Here is a 14695-nt window from a genome sequence, read left to right on the forward strand (position 1 = left end):
TATTTAAATTTTATATTTAATTTTCTTCCAGCCCTCAACAGGGTGCCAGATAGTTGACGTGGCCAAAAACTTTGGAGACCCCTGAAGAGCCTCCGGCGTCAGAGGCAGCCTACCGTTCCCTTCCAGAGGCGCCTTTTCCTGCGCTTTGGAGCCGGGAATTTCGCGACGCTCCCTCGGAAGGGGGGCGGAGAGGGCAGAGCCGCGCGCGCGCAGAGGGCCATGCGCCTGCCTGCCTGCCTGCCTGCGCGCTGGGGAGGGCTGCCAGTCCGAGTGCGAGTGCGAGTCCCGCCGGCGGCGATGTCGGCGCAGTGCGGAGCGGGGCGCGGCGTGCGCTCGGTGCTGGGCACCATGGAGTTCGGGCGGCGGGCCGACCGGGCCTCCAGCGGGGCCATGCTGAGCGCCTTCCTGGCCCGCGGGCACAGCGAGCTGGACACGGCGCACATGTACGCGGGGGGCGAGTCGGAGCGCATCCTGGGCGCCCTCCTGGCCGCGGAGCCCGCAGCTGCCGGCACAGGTGAGCGGACAGGTGGGCATCCAGCACAGTGCCCTGCCCCGGCTTGGAAGGACAGCACAGCACAGCACAGCGTGCCGGCGCTTCTCCTAAGCAGCGGGGCCCTCTGCCCATGTGCAGAGTGTCTTTCCAAGCCCAGCCTTCCATACTTGATCCGGTACAGGTGGAAGCAGAGGGTGGCAGAGTTGGTGGTGCCAGTGCGTGGACGCAGTGGCGTAGCCAGACGGGGTGCAAAGCACTAAGTTTTGTGGGGTGCAAGCAGCGCTTCCCCTTTGGAGCCACTCCGGAGTATGCTCAGGCACTCGGAGTGGCTCCAAAGGGGAAGGGCCACTTGCACGCTGTGGTGAGGTGCCCTACAAAACTTAGTGCTTTGCACCCCCTCTGGCTATGCTACTGTGTGAATACCCTAAAGCAGTCGTTTTCAACCACTGTGCCATGGCACACTAGTGGGCCACTGGGGGATGTGAGCCCCCCACCAGCAGCATGGTGTGCCTTGTCAGTTCTCAAAAAACTGATGGTGTGCCTTGACTATTTTAGTACTTTGTCAGTGTGCCCTGAGACGAAAAAGGTTGAAAATCACTGCCCTAGAGGCTCTGGGGCCTTGGCCATTTAGCCCAGCTGGCACAACAAAGAGGGCTGCTCTGAGTGTGTACAGAGTGCCTGCCTTCTCGAGCAGAGCACCTTTCAGCCTCATTGGGCCAGGTTCCTCCGAAGGAGATGAGGAAGGGCTCGCTTGTTTCTAGCTACAGTATGTGGAGAGTGCCCCTGAGCATGGACAGAGGGCGCCCCCCTCCCGCAGGAGTCACTGAATCTAATTCCACCCCAATTCTCCAGTTTAACCCAGGAAAGGATATTAGGGGGCAGGAGAAGTTGTGTAGAGCCTGTATGTGGACACTCCTGCCTACAAATTAGCTCCTCCACCAGCTGAGCTTGTCGCCCAGCATAATTTCTGCTCTTTGTCCTCCAGTACTTTTTCACAAAACCTGCTGCTGATATCCTGGGTTACTCAACAACTGGGAGGACTGTGGTCACCTGCCTTTACGCAACACAAAAATCTTCACCTTTATTCCAAGGGCAGAAGGCGTTCAGAAGCGAGGGGCAGAGTTGGCAGGGCACATGTTTAGATTAAAAGCCTGCCTGCCAAATCTTGAATGAGTGCCTGGTGTTTGGCAAGTGGGGGAGGGGACGTCACTCTGCACGTACTCAAAGGCACTTTTGCATTTCTAAACGCAGCCTGAGATTGAGTGGTAGCAATCATGCCCACTCCATCATGCCCTATGAGTTTCATGGGGGGGCAATCTGGCTATCCGCCATTGGAGACGGAGTACTGGGTGAAGCTGTTGCACTTTTCAAATGTCATGTTTGTTAATTGTTGATTCTTATACTTTGGTTTTGGGGCCCCAACTTGTGCCGCCTAAATTTTGCTGTTGGGGGTGGGGGGAGATGTACAATGTTTACAAAGTCTTTGGTGTCTAACTGTCTCCTTGTCTTTTCCTGCCAGTTAAAGTAGCCACCAAAGCCAACCCATGGGAAGGCAATACCCTGAAGGCCGACAGCCTCCGCTCCCAGCTAGAGACGTCCCTGCAGAGGCTGCAGCTGAAGAGTGTGGACCTCTTTTACCTTCATGCTCCCGATCATGGGACGCCTTTGGAAGAGACCCTGCAGGCCTGCAACCAGCTGCACAAAGAGGTTTGGAAATCCTGGAAAGGGGGGCTTTTGGAAACCAGAATTGCAAGACAAGCCGGGGATATGTAAACCAGAGGCAGCACCTCCATATATAGTGGCAGTCTGTCTTTGAATACCAGCAGCTGGGGATAAACCACGTGGGTGGGCAGGCTGTTTCCTTCATGCCTGGGCTTCCTGGAAGCTTCAGTTGTCAGAAACAGAGGGATGTTGCTTTGATCCGGCTGGATTTGTTCTTAAATGCCAGCTTGGCAAAGAGGCACTTTTTCAGTTAGTGCTCCTCTTCTATTTAGCAGGGGGAGAGTTACTATAAGAGGAGCAGTAACTGAAAAAGTTCTTCTTTGCCAAGTTTCTTTTCTAGTGGCTGTTTGCTAGTGAATTTCTGCATTTTTAAAATAGATTGTGGGTCCTTTTGGAACAGGGAGCCATTTAGGTATTTGATTTTTCTGTAAACCACTTTGTGAACTTTTTTGTTGAAAAGTGGTGTATAAATATTCTTAATGTTCTCTGATGTTTGTATGATGGTAAATTTGAAAATAAGGAGAACTTTCTGTTTTCCTACAGGGGAAGTTTAAGGAGCTCGGCCTCTCCAACTATGCCTCTTGGGAGGTGGCGGAGATCTACACCATCTGCAAATCCAACAACTGGCTGCTGCCAACCGTGTATCAGGTGAAAAACTTGAACTGATTTAAGGTCTGCTCCTTCATAGGAAGCAAGGCTCCCCTGGAGTCAGAGTTTAATTTTAAAACAACATTTCTTGTGTTGTTGCAAACTTATTTAATTGCCCCATGCTCTTGCACTCTTAGCAGTGTGATCTGTAGAGGTTAGCTGGTAGGTTGTGTTTCTCTTGTACCATGGAGAGCATTGCCCCTGTCCAAACTGTGTTCTGAAAAAGCAGAAGAACCAGCCAGTCTCTTTTTCTGATCCATTGGCAATCTTGATGTCAGGGCGCAAGGGACCCGTAGCCTGCCTGTCCATTCAAAGGCTGTCCCTAACACTTCCCTCCTCTCCCTCTTTCCAACTCAGGGCATGTACAATGCCACAACCCGCCAGGTGGAGACCGAACTCCTGCCTTGCCTCCGACACTTTGGAATCCGGTTCTACGCCTACAACCCTTTGGCTGGTATGGGCTGGGTGGGCAGGGGGCTGGAGGGCAGCTTGCCCCCTACTCCATTTTATCCCCACTGTGCCCAAGCACCTATCACGAAGTGTGTTATTGACCTTCCACAGGTGGGCTCCTGACCGGGAAGTACAAATACGAAGACAAAGACTCGAGCCAACAACCCACAGGCAGGTTTTTTGGCAACAACTGGGCCAAGATCTACAGGGACAGGTGGGTCTGCAGCAGAAGAGGCTAGCCTACAAGTGGGGCAGGTGACCCATGCTTGTTGGATAGGGGAGACTGCTGTAACTGTCTGTTCTGGAGCAAAGGGCCAGAGTAGCAGGCAGGATGAGGGATGCAGAGAATAATTCTAGCAAGCGCTCATAGTGGTGAGAGCTAAATAAAACCTCCATGTTCAGGGCAGTCTACCCCTGAAACACTACTCCCTGGGGCAACTAGGGACTGCTGTTGGCTTCATCTGGTCTGCCTTGGGAGGCATCTGGTGCTCCATTATTGAAAGAAGAGGCTGGATTTTCTAGCTCTTTATAGAACTAGAACCAAACGGTACAAACTGCAAGAGAGGTGATTTCGATTAGACATCAGGAAAACACTCCTGAGGGTGAGGGCGGTTCGGCAGTGGAACAGATTGCAGGGGGAGGTGGTGGACTCTCCCTCACTGGAGATCTTCAAGCAGAGGCTCCACAAGCACTGTACAGCTCTGTTTTGCTCCCCCCGCCAGGAATGGTTCCGAAGGGAGGGGCCACTTGCCTGCCCCTCTGAGCCTCCCCATCAGACTAAGTGCTCTGCCCCCCCAGCTATGCCACTGATCTTTTGTATCCTAAGAAACTCATTTTTCTAACAAGAGCAAGTTCATAGTCCTTATGGCAGCACTGAAAGTAGGTACAGTACTGAGGAATTGAAGGCTGGGAGCAATCTAAGAAAAGCGTAGGGAGGTCTGAGCAGGATATTCAGCAGAGGAGGGATTTATTGTTTTTTGTGTGATGCTTTGGTTTCTGTGACCAAAAACTGAACACGCGACAATTTAAAACACTACCATTGTACTTGCTGTGCATGGTTTATAAATAAGAAACCAGCAATGGGATTGTCTTTTTAATGCATCTTCTCTCCAGGTACTGGAAGCCACACCATTTCCAAGGCGTGGAGCTGGTGGAAAGCGCACTCCGGGAGGCATATGGTTCAGACCCTCCCAACTTGACCTCAGCTGCTCTACGCTGGATATACCATCACTCAAAGCTCCAGGTAACTGGGCACTGCTGCTGGTCACGAGTGGTACGTGCAAGGAGGAGAATCAGCGCCTCCGCCCACATGGATGTGGTTTCCTGACTACGGAGGTTGGAGGAAGGCTGCCTTCTGCTGACCCATCTAGCTCAACAGTGTGCTGTGAAAGATCCATAGGTGTGCTGCGTGGGTTTGGAGCAGGGTTTAAAAATGGCTGAAAATCTTCTTGGTTCTGCGGCTTTGTTTCTAAGGTAACTGTAGTAACAAATTGTTTGTCCCTCTTCAGTGGAGGGGCAAACAATTTTTTTACTACAGTTGCCCTAGAAACAGAGCTGCAGAACCAGGAAGTCTCCCAGAAGCCACATCACAAGAGGTGAACACCATAGAGAAGGCCATAGAATTTTAGTACTTTGCCAAGCAGTGAGGTGGTGAATAACTGTAATTCCAGGGGGTGTCAGCAATGGGTGTCTTGAGAACTGGGCAGCAGGAAATGTCTGTTGCTACCCGAGTCCACCTGGGGAGTGCAAGTGGCAAAGACCAGTCCTCTTTCCTCTTCCCCAGGCTGACCAGGGGGATGCTGTTATCATTGGAATGTCCACGATGGAGCAGCTGCAGGAGAACCTCAAGTGCAGCGAGGAGGGGCCCCTGAAGCCCGCTGTGGTGGAGGCCTTCGAGAGAGCCTGGCACCTCACAGCCCACGATTGCCCCAGCTATTTTCGCTAAACACTGGCTGGAGAAGTGGGGAACCAGTTGGCTCCAATCTCCATCACTGCTCCTCTACTGAACCCTTTCCTGTGAGTTTTCTTCTTGTTCTTACAAATACTTAACTGCTACCAGTTGCCTTAAATCGACACCAGTTTTTCTCCAACTTGATTCTGCCCCTTTCTTTCCTTCTTAAAAACTAGCCCTGATCTTGCTTGTCTGTTTATTCCAAGGATGTAAAAAGAGAATTTAAAGCAGACGATCAATGCAAGAAACTGAACTGGCTACTTATTTCTGGATTTTTTTTCTTTATTCAGAGTTATGTTTGCCAGACCTGGTGCCAGAATAAAGTTTTCTAAACAAGGCTCTTGAAAAGCTTGAGTAGGATTCTAACAGTGGCAGACCTCCCACTCCCAGGGCAAAGGCCTGCAAAGCTGCCTCCCTACCTTTGTAGCATGACAGAGCTTTGCGTGACCTGACAGCCGACTGGGGAAGCCTTGTGAGGCTTCCCTGCGGTCTTAAATGGCACTTCCGGAAAACTGGAAGTGCAGTTTCTTACCTTGTCAGGAGCCTCAGGGAGGCTTCCTGCATGGTCCTAAAGGTGTGCTGCCTCAGCGCTAGGTCTGTTGCTGGATTCTTATGCACCCTTACACTAGGTAGGAGGTGAAGTCTCCACCATTTTTTATTATAGATGAACTTTCAAAGGGCTGATAGATGCTTCCCCACATGCACACGCCCTCTTTTTGATGACAGGAAGGAAATGTGTCTTTCTGTCCTAAGAACAGAAAGAACAAATTCATGTGAATTTGGGGAGGGCATCAACCCCCGTTCCGTAAAAGCTGATTCAGGGCAGGCACAAGAAAAGACTTCTTCACACTGTACATAATAAACTTTTGGAACTCACAGCCACAAGATCTGGCAAAAGCCTTCCAAGCCTGACATGAAGCGCTTGGAAGTGGAATCAGCACCTTGGGACAGTTGGAAATAGCCTGGCAGTGTTTTGTGCACATGGTTTTAGAACAGGCCAGGAGACCAACAATCCTATTTCTCAGCAAGAGCAACCTGCCCACAGAAGATTGTTGCCAAGCCCAGGCTGCAAGTAGGGCTCGTTACAGAACCTGCAAAGCTGCTTCCTAGTGAGTCAGGGTGCTGATGCATGTGCCCCTGTGCTGCCTTACTTGGACTGGCAGCAGACAGCTAGATGCTCAAGGGCAGGTGTTATTTCCCCTCACCTCCCCTAAAGAGGTATTTGGTGCTGTTTTGGGTGGGGGAAGTCAGTTTTGAAAGGGGGGTTCCAAAGAGTACTCAAAGCCTCAAGCTTGAGCTTTCTCAGTCTTCATCTCATTCTTGACTTTTCCAAACTGCTTCTTAGATCACAGGTAAAGGAAACAGGAGACCTGCAAAAGTCTACGCCTATTTTATGCAGTTAGAAAAAGTTTCTGTCCTCTGATAAATAAAATCCTTGGGTTTGTGGCTGAGTCCTGGAAGGAGAGAGCTACAGCTTTTGTTATACACCCAAGTGGGCTACAGTAGTCCTTCATTTACATCTTCTGCCTGGTCGTCATCGTCTTCATCCTCATCTTCCTCCTCCATCCCTTGTGGAATGACCTCAGTTTCTTCCACAAACTGTTCGAAGTCTCCTGTCTCGGCATCCCACATGTTCCTGATCGTCACTTTGAACTCTGCCATTTTGTAGCCCAGGAGTTTCTGAAACAGAGGACCAAGGAGGGATCATTATGCGCAATAACCTCACCCAGAGCTGTCTGTATCATTGGGGCAAAAAAACCATGTTCTGAATCCCAATTAAAATGATTCAGGTACTTGTGCTTGGCCAGCTTTGCAGGGGAGCTCAGATTTATAACTGATCACTTCTTTTGAGCTCGCTGTTCAGCTTCGGTCTCCACGATCCACATTGAGGTCATAGGTCATACAAAACAAACTACATCCAAAAAAGTTTAAGGATGCCAGAATACAAATCAGGCTCTCTCTCTGTGAGAAAAGACAGGAAGCTCCAGCCTGCAAGAGGCCAAGCAGAACAGATCCTCCTCTTCTCCAGCACAGAGGGAAGGGGAGCTTTAACACTGCAAAGCCACAGGATGTGTGTGTGGTCTGTTCACTCCAAGCCCCACTCAGTGGCAGGTATGGGCTACTGTGCACAGTCTTCCTCAAGAGAGTTCACATGAACACACTATGGCACCCCCTTGTGTGTTGAGAATCCAATCCCAAGAGACTAAAGCCACAGAGATGACCTGGGCAGGAGGGGGACCCCACCACTGGGCCTTTGATGAAGACACTCACCAGAATGCGAGCTTGTTCAGGGGTCAGGACGTCCCCCTCCCTGCAGACCTCGTAATCGGAGATGAGAGTAACCACTCCTGCAAAATGAGAAAACCAGATTTGGGGGGGGAGGGTCACTGCTGTGGCAGAGGGAAGCAGAAGGGGCTCAGTACAAAGGGGGTCCCTCCCTGCAGGGCAGCCCATAGCCAACAACATGAGATCATGAATCTTGGGGGTCACTGGGTGCAGTTTCTCAGCCTGAACAAAGGTTTGTGTCAAGACTGGAAACGCTTCATGCACAAATCCTGTTGAATTGCAAGGGGCTTTGCACCAGCAGAAGTCTAGCCTTGGTCTAGATTCTACTGACTGCCTGTGGACATACCTGGGGAAGGGGGGAGAGCTATGAAGGGGAAATGGGCAAGTTTCACCCTTGGGGTAGGGAGCGTTTGCAGATGGTCTCAAGGCCCAAAGACCAATCAGGACAGTAACATCTAGCCCAGGAGTGTCCAAACCTCAGCTCGGAGGCCACTTGCGACCCTCGAGAACTCCTAATCCGGCCCATGGGGATTTCCCAGTCTCCATTGAGCCTCTGGCCCTCCGGAGACTTGCTGGAGCCCATGGTGGCCTAACACAACTGCTTAGCATGAGGGCAACTGTTCAACCTCTCATGTGAGCTGTGGGATGAGGGCTCTCTCCACTTCTTGCTGTTTCACGTTTGTGATGCAGCAGCGGCAGTGAAGTGCAAGGCCTTTTATAGGCCTAGAGCTATTGCAAGACCTTCATTCATTTATATGTTCCACCTCTAATATATTCAGTTACGTACATTTATGTACATTTATTCAAATTTGAAATGTAAATTAATTCTTTTTTTCCTGTCCTGACACAGTGTCAGAGAGATGATCTGGCCCTCCTGCCAAAAAGTCTGGATACCCCTGATCTAGCCCATGAGTTTCTCTCAAAGAGATTATGAAATATGTATGCACTGTTGAATCACATCCTATAAAGTTACAGCCTTATAAAGTAACAGCCATGCATTCTCCCAGATGTGCATGTGGCACTCCCCCCACCCCCGAAATGCATCACCAACCTTTTTTCAGCGCTGTTGGCAGCCCAAGCTGACGCAGCTGAGGCTCCATGGAGTGGGGAAACTGTTCCAGCGGCCCCATGTCCAGGCTGATGGTGAGCGTGGCCTTGTTTCCGGCCCGGGCAAAGTCGGATTCCTTGAACTGGGAGAACCAGCTAGGAAGGAAAGGAAGCCACAGATTTTCAAACTGTCCTAGTCCCTACATTCAACAACATTCCCTAGAGCAGTGGGTCTCAAACATTTTCAGCCTGCAGCTCCCCTGATCCCCGTGGCCATTGGTCACGGCTCCCCATTTATTTATTTGATTTATACACCACCTTTCTCCCCATAGGGCACCCAAGGTGGCTTACAATTCAGTTACCTCCAAAATTGGGATGAAGGTGTTATAATTATACAAAACCACAGAAAAAGTGAATCTGAAGGCACCAGGAAACAAAAAACTAGAGAAGCCGGAGCGGCTAGCACCCTAGGCAGTGGCTTCACTAGGATTCGTGTCACCCGGTGCCGGAGGCCTGCACATCACCCCATGCAGTGGGCGGGGCAACGCCCAGGTGGTGGGCGTGGTGATGTACCATCACCCCGCCCCCACTGGTTTTTTGGCTGTACCTTTTGTTAGAATGCAGATATTTCAATGTGGTTTGTTTCATTGCATTCTGCATGAAATTATGCATTGATTGATATATACCATGATGGTATTATTTCTCCAAACTCTGATTTTAGTGATTTTGAAAACTTGTAGAGTCACACACACACCCCGTGTCAATTTACTAATACCTTATCGCAGCAGTTCTCAAACTTTTAGCGCTGGGACCCACTTTTTAGAATAACAATCTGTCCAGGACCCATTGGAAGTGATGTCATGGCCAGAAGTGACATCATCAAGCAAATTAAAATAATTATAAATAAATTAAAATAAAATAAAAGAAATAATTAAATAAGGGGGAGCCAGCCCTGTCCCACCAAGTGAATTTTCTCTGTAGTCTGCCTGCAATAGCACCCGCCCCAAAAGAATCAGTGAGATCTTCAGCACTCCCCAGTGCCCAGTTTAAAGTTCTTCTGTTTCAAGCATATCAAGACCCACCTGGCTTCACAAGTGCAAAATAGAAAACTTTCCCCTTACCTGTTCAAACCTCTTTTTTGTCCTTTTTAGTGGGGGGGGGGGGGGAAGGCTGCCTCCTGGAGCATTTGTTGTGCTCCAGTTCCATTGGATCGGGACCATTCTGGTGTCCTCACATTCCCCTTTGCCTGGCCAGACCACCAGCCAAGGCACATCTGCCTACTCGCGAGTAAATGCGACCTTGAGGCTGCTTCGCTTTCCATAGGTCTCAATAGACTTGCAGCTGGGAGGGAGAGACCTCCTTCTCGGGTGTTTTTGGGGGCTGCATTCATCGGATCAGGACCATTCTGACGGAGTCCTCTCAGCCTGCCCTTTCCGACGGACTATGGCAGGTATGCCTACTCATTAGTAAATGCACTATACGGCTCACTTTCACTTTCCATAGGGAAATATATTGAACCTAGCTATGGTGAAGGCTCGGCGTTCCTGGGGATTGGTCAAACAGTATAAATAACTGCAGTTTGATTCTTGTGCCCAGGAGATGAAAAAAGGGGTGAGCAAGTTTTTCTAGCTGCTGCTGTTAGTTCTTGTTTTTCTATATCCCACAATCTAATCCTTACCATTTTGTATGCAGATATTAGAGGTAAGGTGCCTATCAGATCACCTGAAGGACCTAGCTGTTGTATTTTAGCAGCCAATGAGATGGCTTTCCCCTGCTGTTGCTCCCAAGCAACTGGTTTTGTGAAGTAGGCCACTTCTGAAACTTGGGTCCCACAGCTGAAATGCATCAGTGCCAGCAAAGCCACAACCATAACAAGGCTTCGATCCTGGACTTCAGGAGTGTGGCCACATGGCACAAGCTTGCACACTTTGTCACTTTTGCCACAAGGAGGTGCAGCTTCTATCAGAAATACTTACTCAAGGACTTCCTCTTTGGTGCGGCTGGTGAAGAGGAGACCCACCTCTCCCCGCAGGTGCTTACTAACCTGGAGAAAACAAACAGGAAGGCCAAAATGAGGAGGCCTACTTTGGGGTAACAACTCATCCCTCCACCCCATCCCCGCCATTCACAGAAGTTGCACTGCCAGAGCCACAAGCCTGGAACACCTAACCTGGTGTAAATTGTCTTTATACTCCTCAGCTGAGCTCCGTCCCAAGGCCACCATCATCACTTTGTTTTTGCCAAAGAATATTCTGCAAGTAAATAAAATCTAGCATAAAGGGTAGGTCCAGAAATCATTTCAAAGCATGTGGACCCTTCAATTTATCTTGGATGAAACTTTTGCAGATAGACTAATTGACTAATTGATCAGACTATCAGTTAAATTAATGGGTACTGTTTCTCCACCCCCTAGCCAAATTTGTATTTGTTTCAACTCCATATTTCTGCTAATGAACTCTCCAAGCAGCTGTTATGACTACAAGATACTAGACACAGAAGAAAACAAAAAGCTGCAACCTTTCAGTGATAAACAGCAAAATCCTATGCATGTCTGCTCAGAAGTAAGTCCCACTGAGTTTAATGGAACTTACTCCCAGGTAAGTAGGTACAAAATTGCAACCAAAAGCACTGAAACAAATTGTGAGGCAAAACAAACAAATCAGCTGATGTTAAAAGCTTGTGAGAACAGAACATTTTTCCATGAGATTACTACAATCGCATAAGGAAAGGGGTTTGGGAACTAAGTGCTCCCAAATCCTAAGCTGCAAGGAAGCAGCTGGCAGGCAAGATTTCTTCTCACCTGCTGTGTTTCCAGGCACTGCGAACATCTTTCAGCTGTTTGTTTCTTGAGTTGATGACGGAAAAAATAAAGAGACGTTTGTAGGTGTCCACGCATTTCCGAAGCTGGAAGCAAGAAAGATTCGCAAGTTAGAATTCCAGAAAAGAAATAAACCTGAAAAAGGAGATTTGGAGGCTCCTGAAGAAGCAAAGCAAAAACCAACAAAAAACCACAAGGCTCCATAAAACTGATGAAGGCAGAAACCACCGATTCGTCTAGTTCAGCACAAATGATGTGGGCTGCCAGTGGTTCTCAGGCATCCCAACCCTACCTGGAGCTGCTACCAGGGACTGAACCTGTGTCCTTAAAGTGCTTGGCTACTAGGACGCAGCACCCCGGTTGCGAATGTGAAACAAAAGGATTTCAGTATATAAACATGCTGCTATATAAATATGCTACTACTTAAAATGTGATGCCTCAGCCTTCAGTTCTACAGCAAAGCATCTCTCTGCATCTATTCCACCCCACTGGAGCTCCAACTGTCAACCTTTCTTTGAGTCATCAAAAGTTACAAAGAATTTCTTCAAGATCTCTGCTTTACAGGTTTGAAATTTACAACATGAGCCCATTTTTAAAACAGCACCTTTTCCCCAAATAATGCCATAGGATCAGTGCCTGCTCCATGTATAGTCCGAGTTCTTCAGGGCAAGGATCTGCCCTCTTCTCTGTTCTAAAACACTTTGTATGGGGATGATATTAAATATTAGCCCACCTTACCTCTTCTATCAATTTCTGTTTAGCTTCCAAGCCTTTCTTTGCAGTTTTCGTCAAGGAAACTGGGGGAAGAAGAAATTTCAATTTTACACAAAATACATATTGAGACAAACAAACAAAAAGAATTCGTAGCACGAAAATGCAGAGGACTCCACTATGAAGTTTTACTGTTCTGAGAAAGACAAGCACAGCCTTTCACATCTGATATTTGGCTTAGCAAAGAAGAACATAGAAAGCTACATTCTGAATCAGATCACTGACCCACCTGTTTCAGAACTGTACAGTTCAGTTCAGTTTCTACACTGGGCAATCACAGTTCTGGGAGATTTAGCAGAGCTTTGCCATAGCTGGAACTACCATTGGAGACTGACTTTTGGACATAGTGCAGGCAAAACAGGCTCTCACCACTCCCCATCCCCTTGTGACTAAGCAGTTTTACACTTAAGCCAAGAACCAGTGTCGAAATTGGCCACTTGTAGAACTAGACAGTCCCTTATAGCCTTTATCTTGTTTGTTCCTCCACTATTCTCCTAAGGAACATATTACTTATTCAGTAATATGAATAAGATTATTCATCATATAAGATTACATATTACTTATTCAGTTTTCACCTTTCTCCTCCCTATCAGTAGGGCTAAAGAGTGCCTCAGCCTTGAACCACTGTATAGAAGAGGGAATTTTGGCAGTTACAGCTTACCTTACCTGTTGAGCCGCACCAGCCAAAATTCCCTTTTCTATACAATGGGGATAGGTAAAGACACTCTGTCCCACTTTGGACCTGGTCACCCTCCCCATCAGGAGATGCCTGGGGCAGCTTACAGAATTCATTTATTTTTACATATCAGGGATGCATGGTGGGTGGGGAAGCAGGCGAGACAAAGCCTCTCTATTGGTGTCCTTCAAAAAGTGCTGCCGCTGTGTGAGGCACCAAGCGCCCACAACCCACGCAGTTCACCACTTTCGATACCTTTCCTCCCCCTCCACGCGTGGGCGGTGGGTGCTTGGGCATCTCACATGGTAGCTGCACTTTTCAAAGCATGCCAGTGGGGAAACTCTGCCTCACCTGCCCCCCCGTGTACCACAGGGTTGTGGGTGCAATTGTACAAATCGATGGTAAGGCCACACCTGGAGTATTGTGTCCAGTTCTGGTCGCCACATCTCAAAAAGGACATAGTGGAAATGGAAAAGGTGCAGGAGATCAAAATGAGTGGGCTGGGGCACCTTCCCTATGGCTAGGGCATTTGGGCCTCTTTAGCCTAGAAAAGAGGTGCCTGAGGAGGAACATTTGAGACAGACAAAATTATGCAAGGGAAGGATAAAGTGGATAGAGAGATGCTCTTTACACTTTCACATCACACCAGAACCAGGGGATATCCACTCAAATTGAGCATTGGGAGAGTCAGGACAGACAAAAGAAAATATTTCTTTACTCAGCGTGTGGTTGGTCTGCGGAACTCCTTGCCACAGGAAGCGGTGACGGCATCTGGCCTGGATGCCTTTCAAAAACAATTAGACCAATTTCTGGAGGAAAGATCCATCACGGGTCACAAGCCATGATGTACCTGTGCAAACTGTTTCCAGAAGTGGGCAACCTCAGAGTGCCAGGCACAGGGAGGGTAGCGGGATGCCGGCTGTGTCTGTTCTGTGTGCTCCCTGGGCATCTGGCGGGCCACTGAGACACAGGAAGCTGGACTAGGTGGGCCTGGCCTGCCCCAGCGGGTCTCCCGTGTGCCTGGGCGCCAGAGGGGAGGCTCTGCCTCCCCTGCCTCCACACCCCCCCGCACGTCCCTGCCACAGACCAGTCCAGTGGCGTAGCTGGAGGGGGTGCTGCCCCCTCCAGCTACGCCACCGCCCCAGCCACAGTAAGTGTGTGCAGAGTGAGCGAGGCTCAGCGGCAGCAGGAGGGCCTGGGTCGGGGGGGCTGCAGTGCTAGCAGCAGCACCCCAAGCCTGCCCAGCCCAGCCCAGCCCAGCCCAGCCTCATCCCCGCAGCGCCAGCCCGCCCCACTCACCCTTCTTGTCCCGCCTGGACTTGGGCATCTTCCCGCCGCACGTGTCTGTCCTCCACCTCCTGCTGCAGGGGCTGCTAGGAAGGCTCAGGTGTCCGGAGAGCTGCCTGACTCGGCTTTGAATCCCCAACCAGCGCTCCGGGCGCCCTGGGAAAAACGGAACCACCTCTAGTCCTCCTGAGCCCGCGGACGGAAACCGGAAGGAGAAGGGACGTTTATTTTAGTCGCAATCAGGCAGTGACTGGGAAACCTCGGGGTCCTCGCGCTCCAGAGAGAAAGGACCCCGCGGCCACTTCCGGGATGATGGCGCCTTGGCGGCACATAGACATAGCAATAGGTAGACTCACCTAAAGATTCTGAGTTCCTGTTGTAGCGCTGTTTTCCCCCAGTGCTTAAGTTATACTGTACATGAAATTAATGCGTGAATCCTGGATTCAAGTGCAGCTCTAACCAGACACAGAGAGGGTTTCAGTTCAGAGAACCGCATTGGTGACTCTAGATCCTTGCTGGCTCTATGTGTGAACGGCGGAGGAGCTG

General features: G+C 49.6%; 2 protein-coding genes across 2 annotated transcripts; one reads left to right on the plus strand and one right to left on the minus strand.

The window, feature by feature from the left end:
- Positions 1–241: 241 nt before the first annotated feature.
- On the plus strand, positions 242–5601 carry AKR7A2 (aldo-keto reductase family 7 member A2). Its single transcript, XM_066637180.1, has 7 exons — positions 242–514; positions 2013–2200; positions 2759–2863; positions 3221–3317; positions 3425–3527; positions 4427–4556; positions 5097–5601. The coding sequence occupies exons 1-7, from the start codon at positions 298–300 to the stop codon at positions 5256–5258; spliced, it is 1002 nt and encodes a 333-aa protein (XP_066493277.1). The 5' UTR covers positions 242–297; the 3' UTR covers positions 5259–5601.
- Positions 5526–14350, minus strand: MRTO4 (MRT4 homolog, ribosome maturation factor). The gene is made up of 8 exons (XM_066637179.1): positions 14162–14350; positions 12154–12212; positions 11398–11501; positions 10763–10849; positions 10574–10636; positions 8602–8753; positions 7536–7612; positions 5526–6944 (listed from the first exon to the last, which is right to left on the minus strand). The coding sequence occupies exons 1-8, from the start codon at positions 14187–14189 to the stop codon at positions 6762–6764; spliced, it is 753 nt and encodes a 250-aa protein (XP_066493276.1). The 5' UTR covers positions 14190–14350; the 3' UTR covers positions 5526–6761.
- Between the last annotated feature and the right edge of the window lie 345 nt (positions 14351–14695).

Source organism: Tiliqua scincoides, chromosome 9, assembly GCF_035046505.1.
Source record: "Tiliqua scincoides isolate rTilSci1 chromosome 9, rTilSci1.hap2, whole genome shotgun sequence".
Taxonomy (NCBI): Eukaryota; Metazoa; Chordata; class Lepidosauria; order Squamata; family Scincidae; genus Tiliqua; species Tiliqua scincoides.

Bases quoted from the DNA above. Each gene is read 5' to 3' on its own strand.
- AKR7A2 (XM_066637180.1), top strand. From the start codon at position 298: ATGTCGGCGCAGTGCGGAGCGGGGCGCGGCGTGCGCTCGGTGCTGGGC. The intron at 2,864-3,220 runs GTGAAAAACTTG...TTTCCAACTCAG, and splicing joins TGCTGCCAACCGTGTATCAG to GGCATGTACAATGCCACAAC. The intron at 3,318-3,424 runs GTATGGGCTGGG...GACCTTCCACAG, and splicing joins CGCCTACAACCCTTTGGCTG to GTGGGCTCCTGACCGGGAAG.
- MRTO4 (XM_066637179.1), bottom strand. From the start codon at position 14,189: ATGCCCAAGTCCAGGCGGGACAAGAAGG. The intron at 7,613-8,601 runs GTTGGTGATGCA...CTCATTTTGCAG, and splicing joins GCCAACAGCGCTGAAAAAAG to GAGTGGTTACTCTCATCTCC. The intron at 6,945-7,535 runs GTGAGTGTCTTC...CCTCTGTTTCAG, and splicing joins CTGAACAAGCTCGCATTCTG to AAACTCCTGGGCTACAAAAT.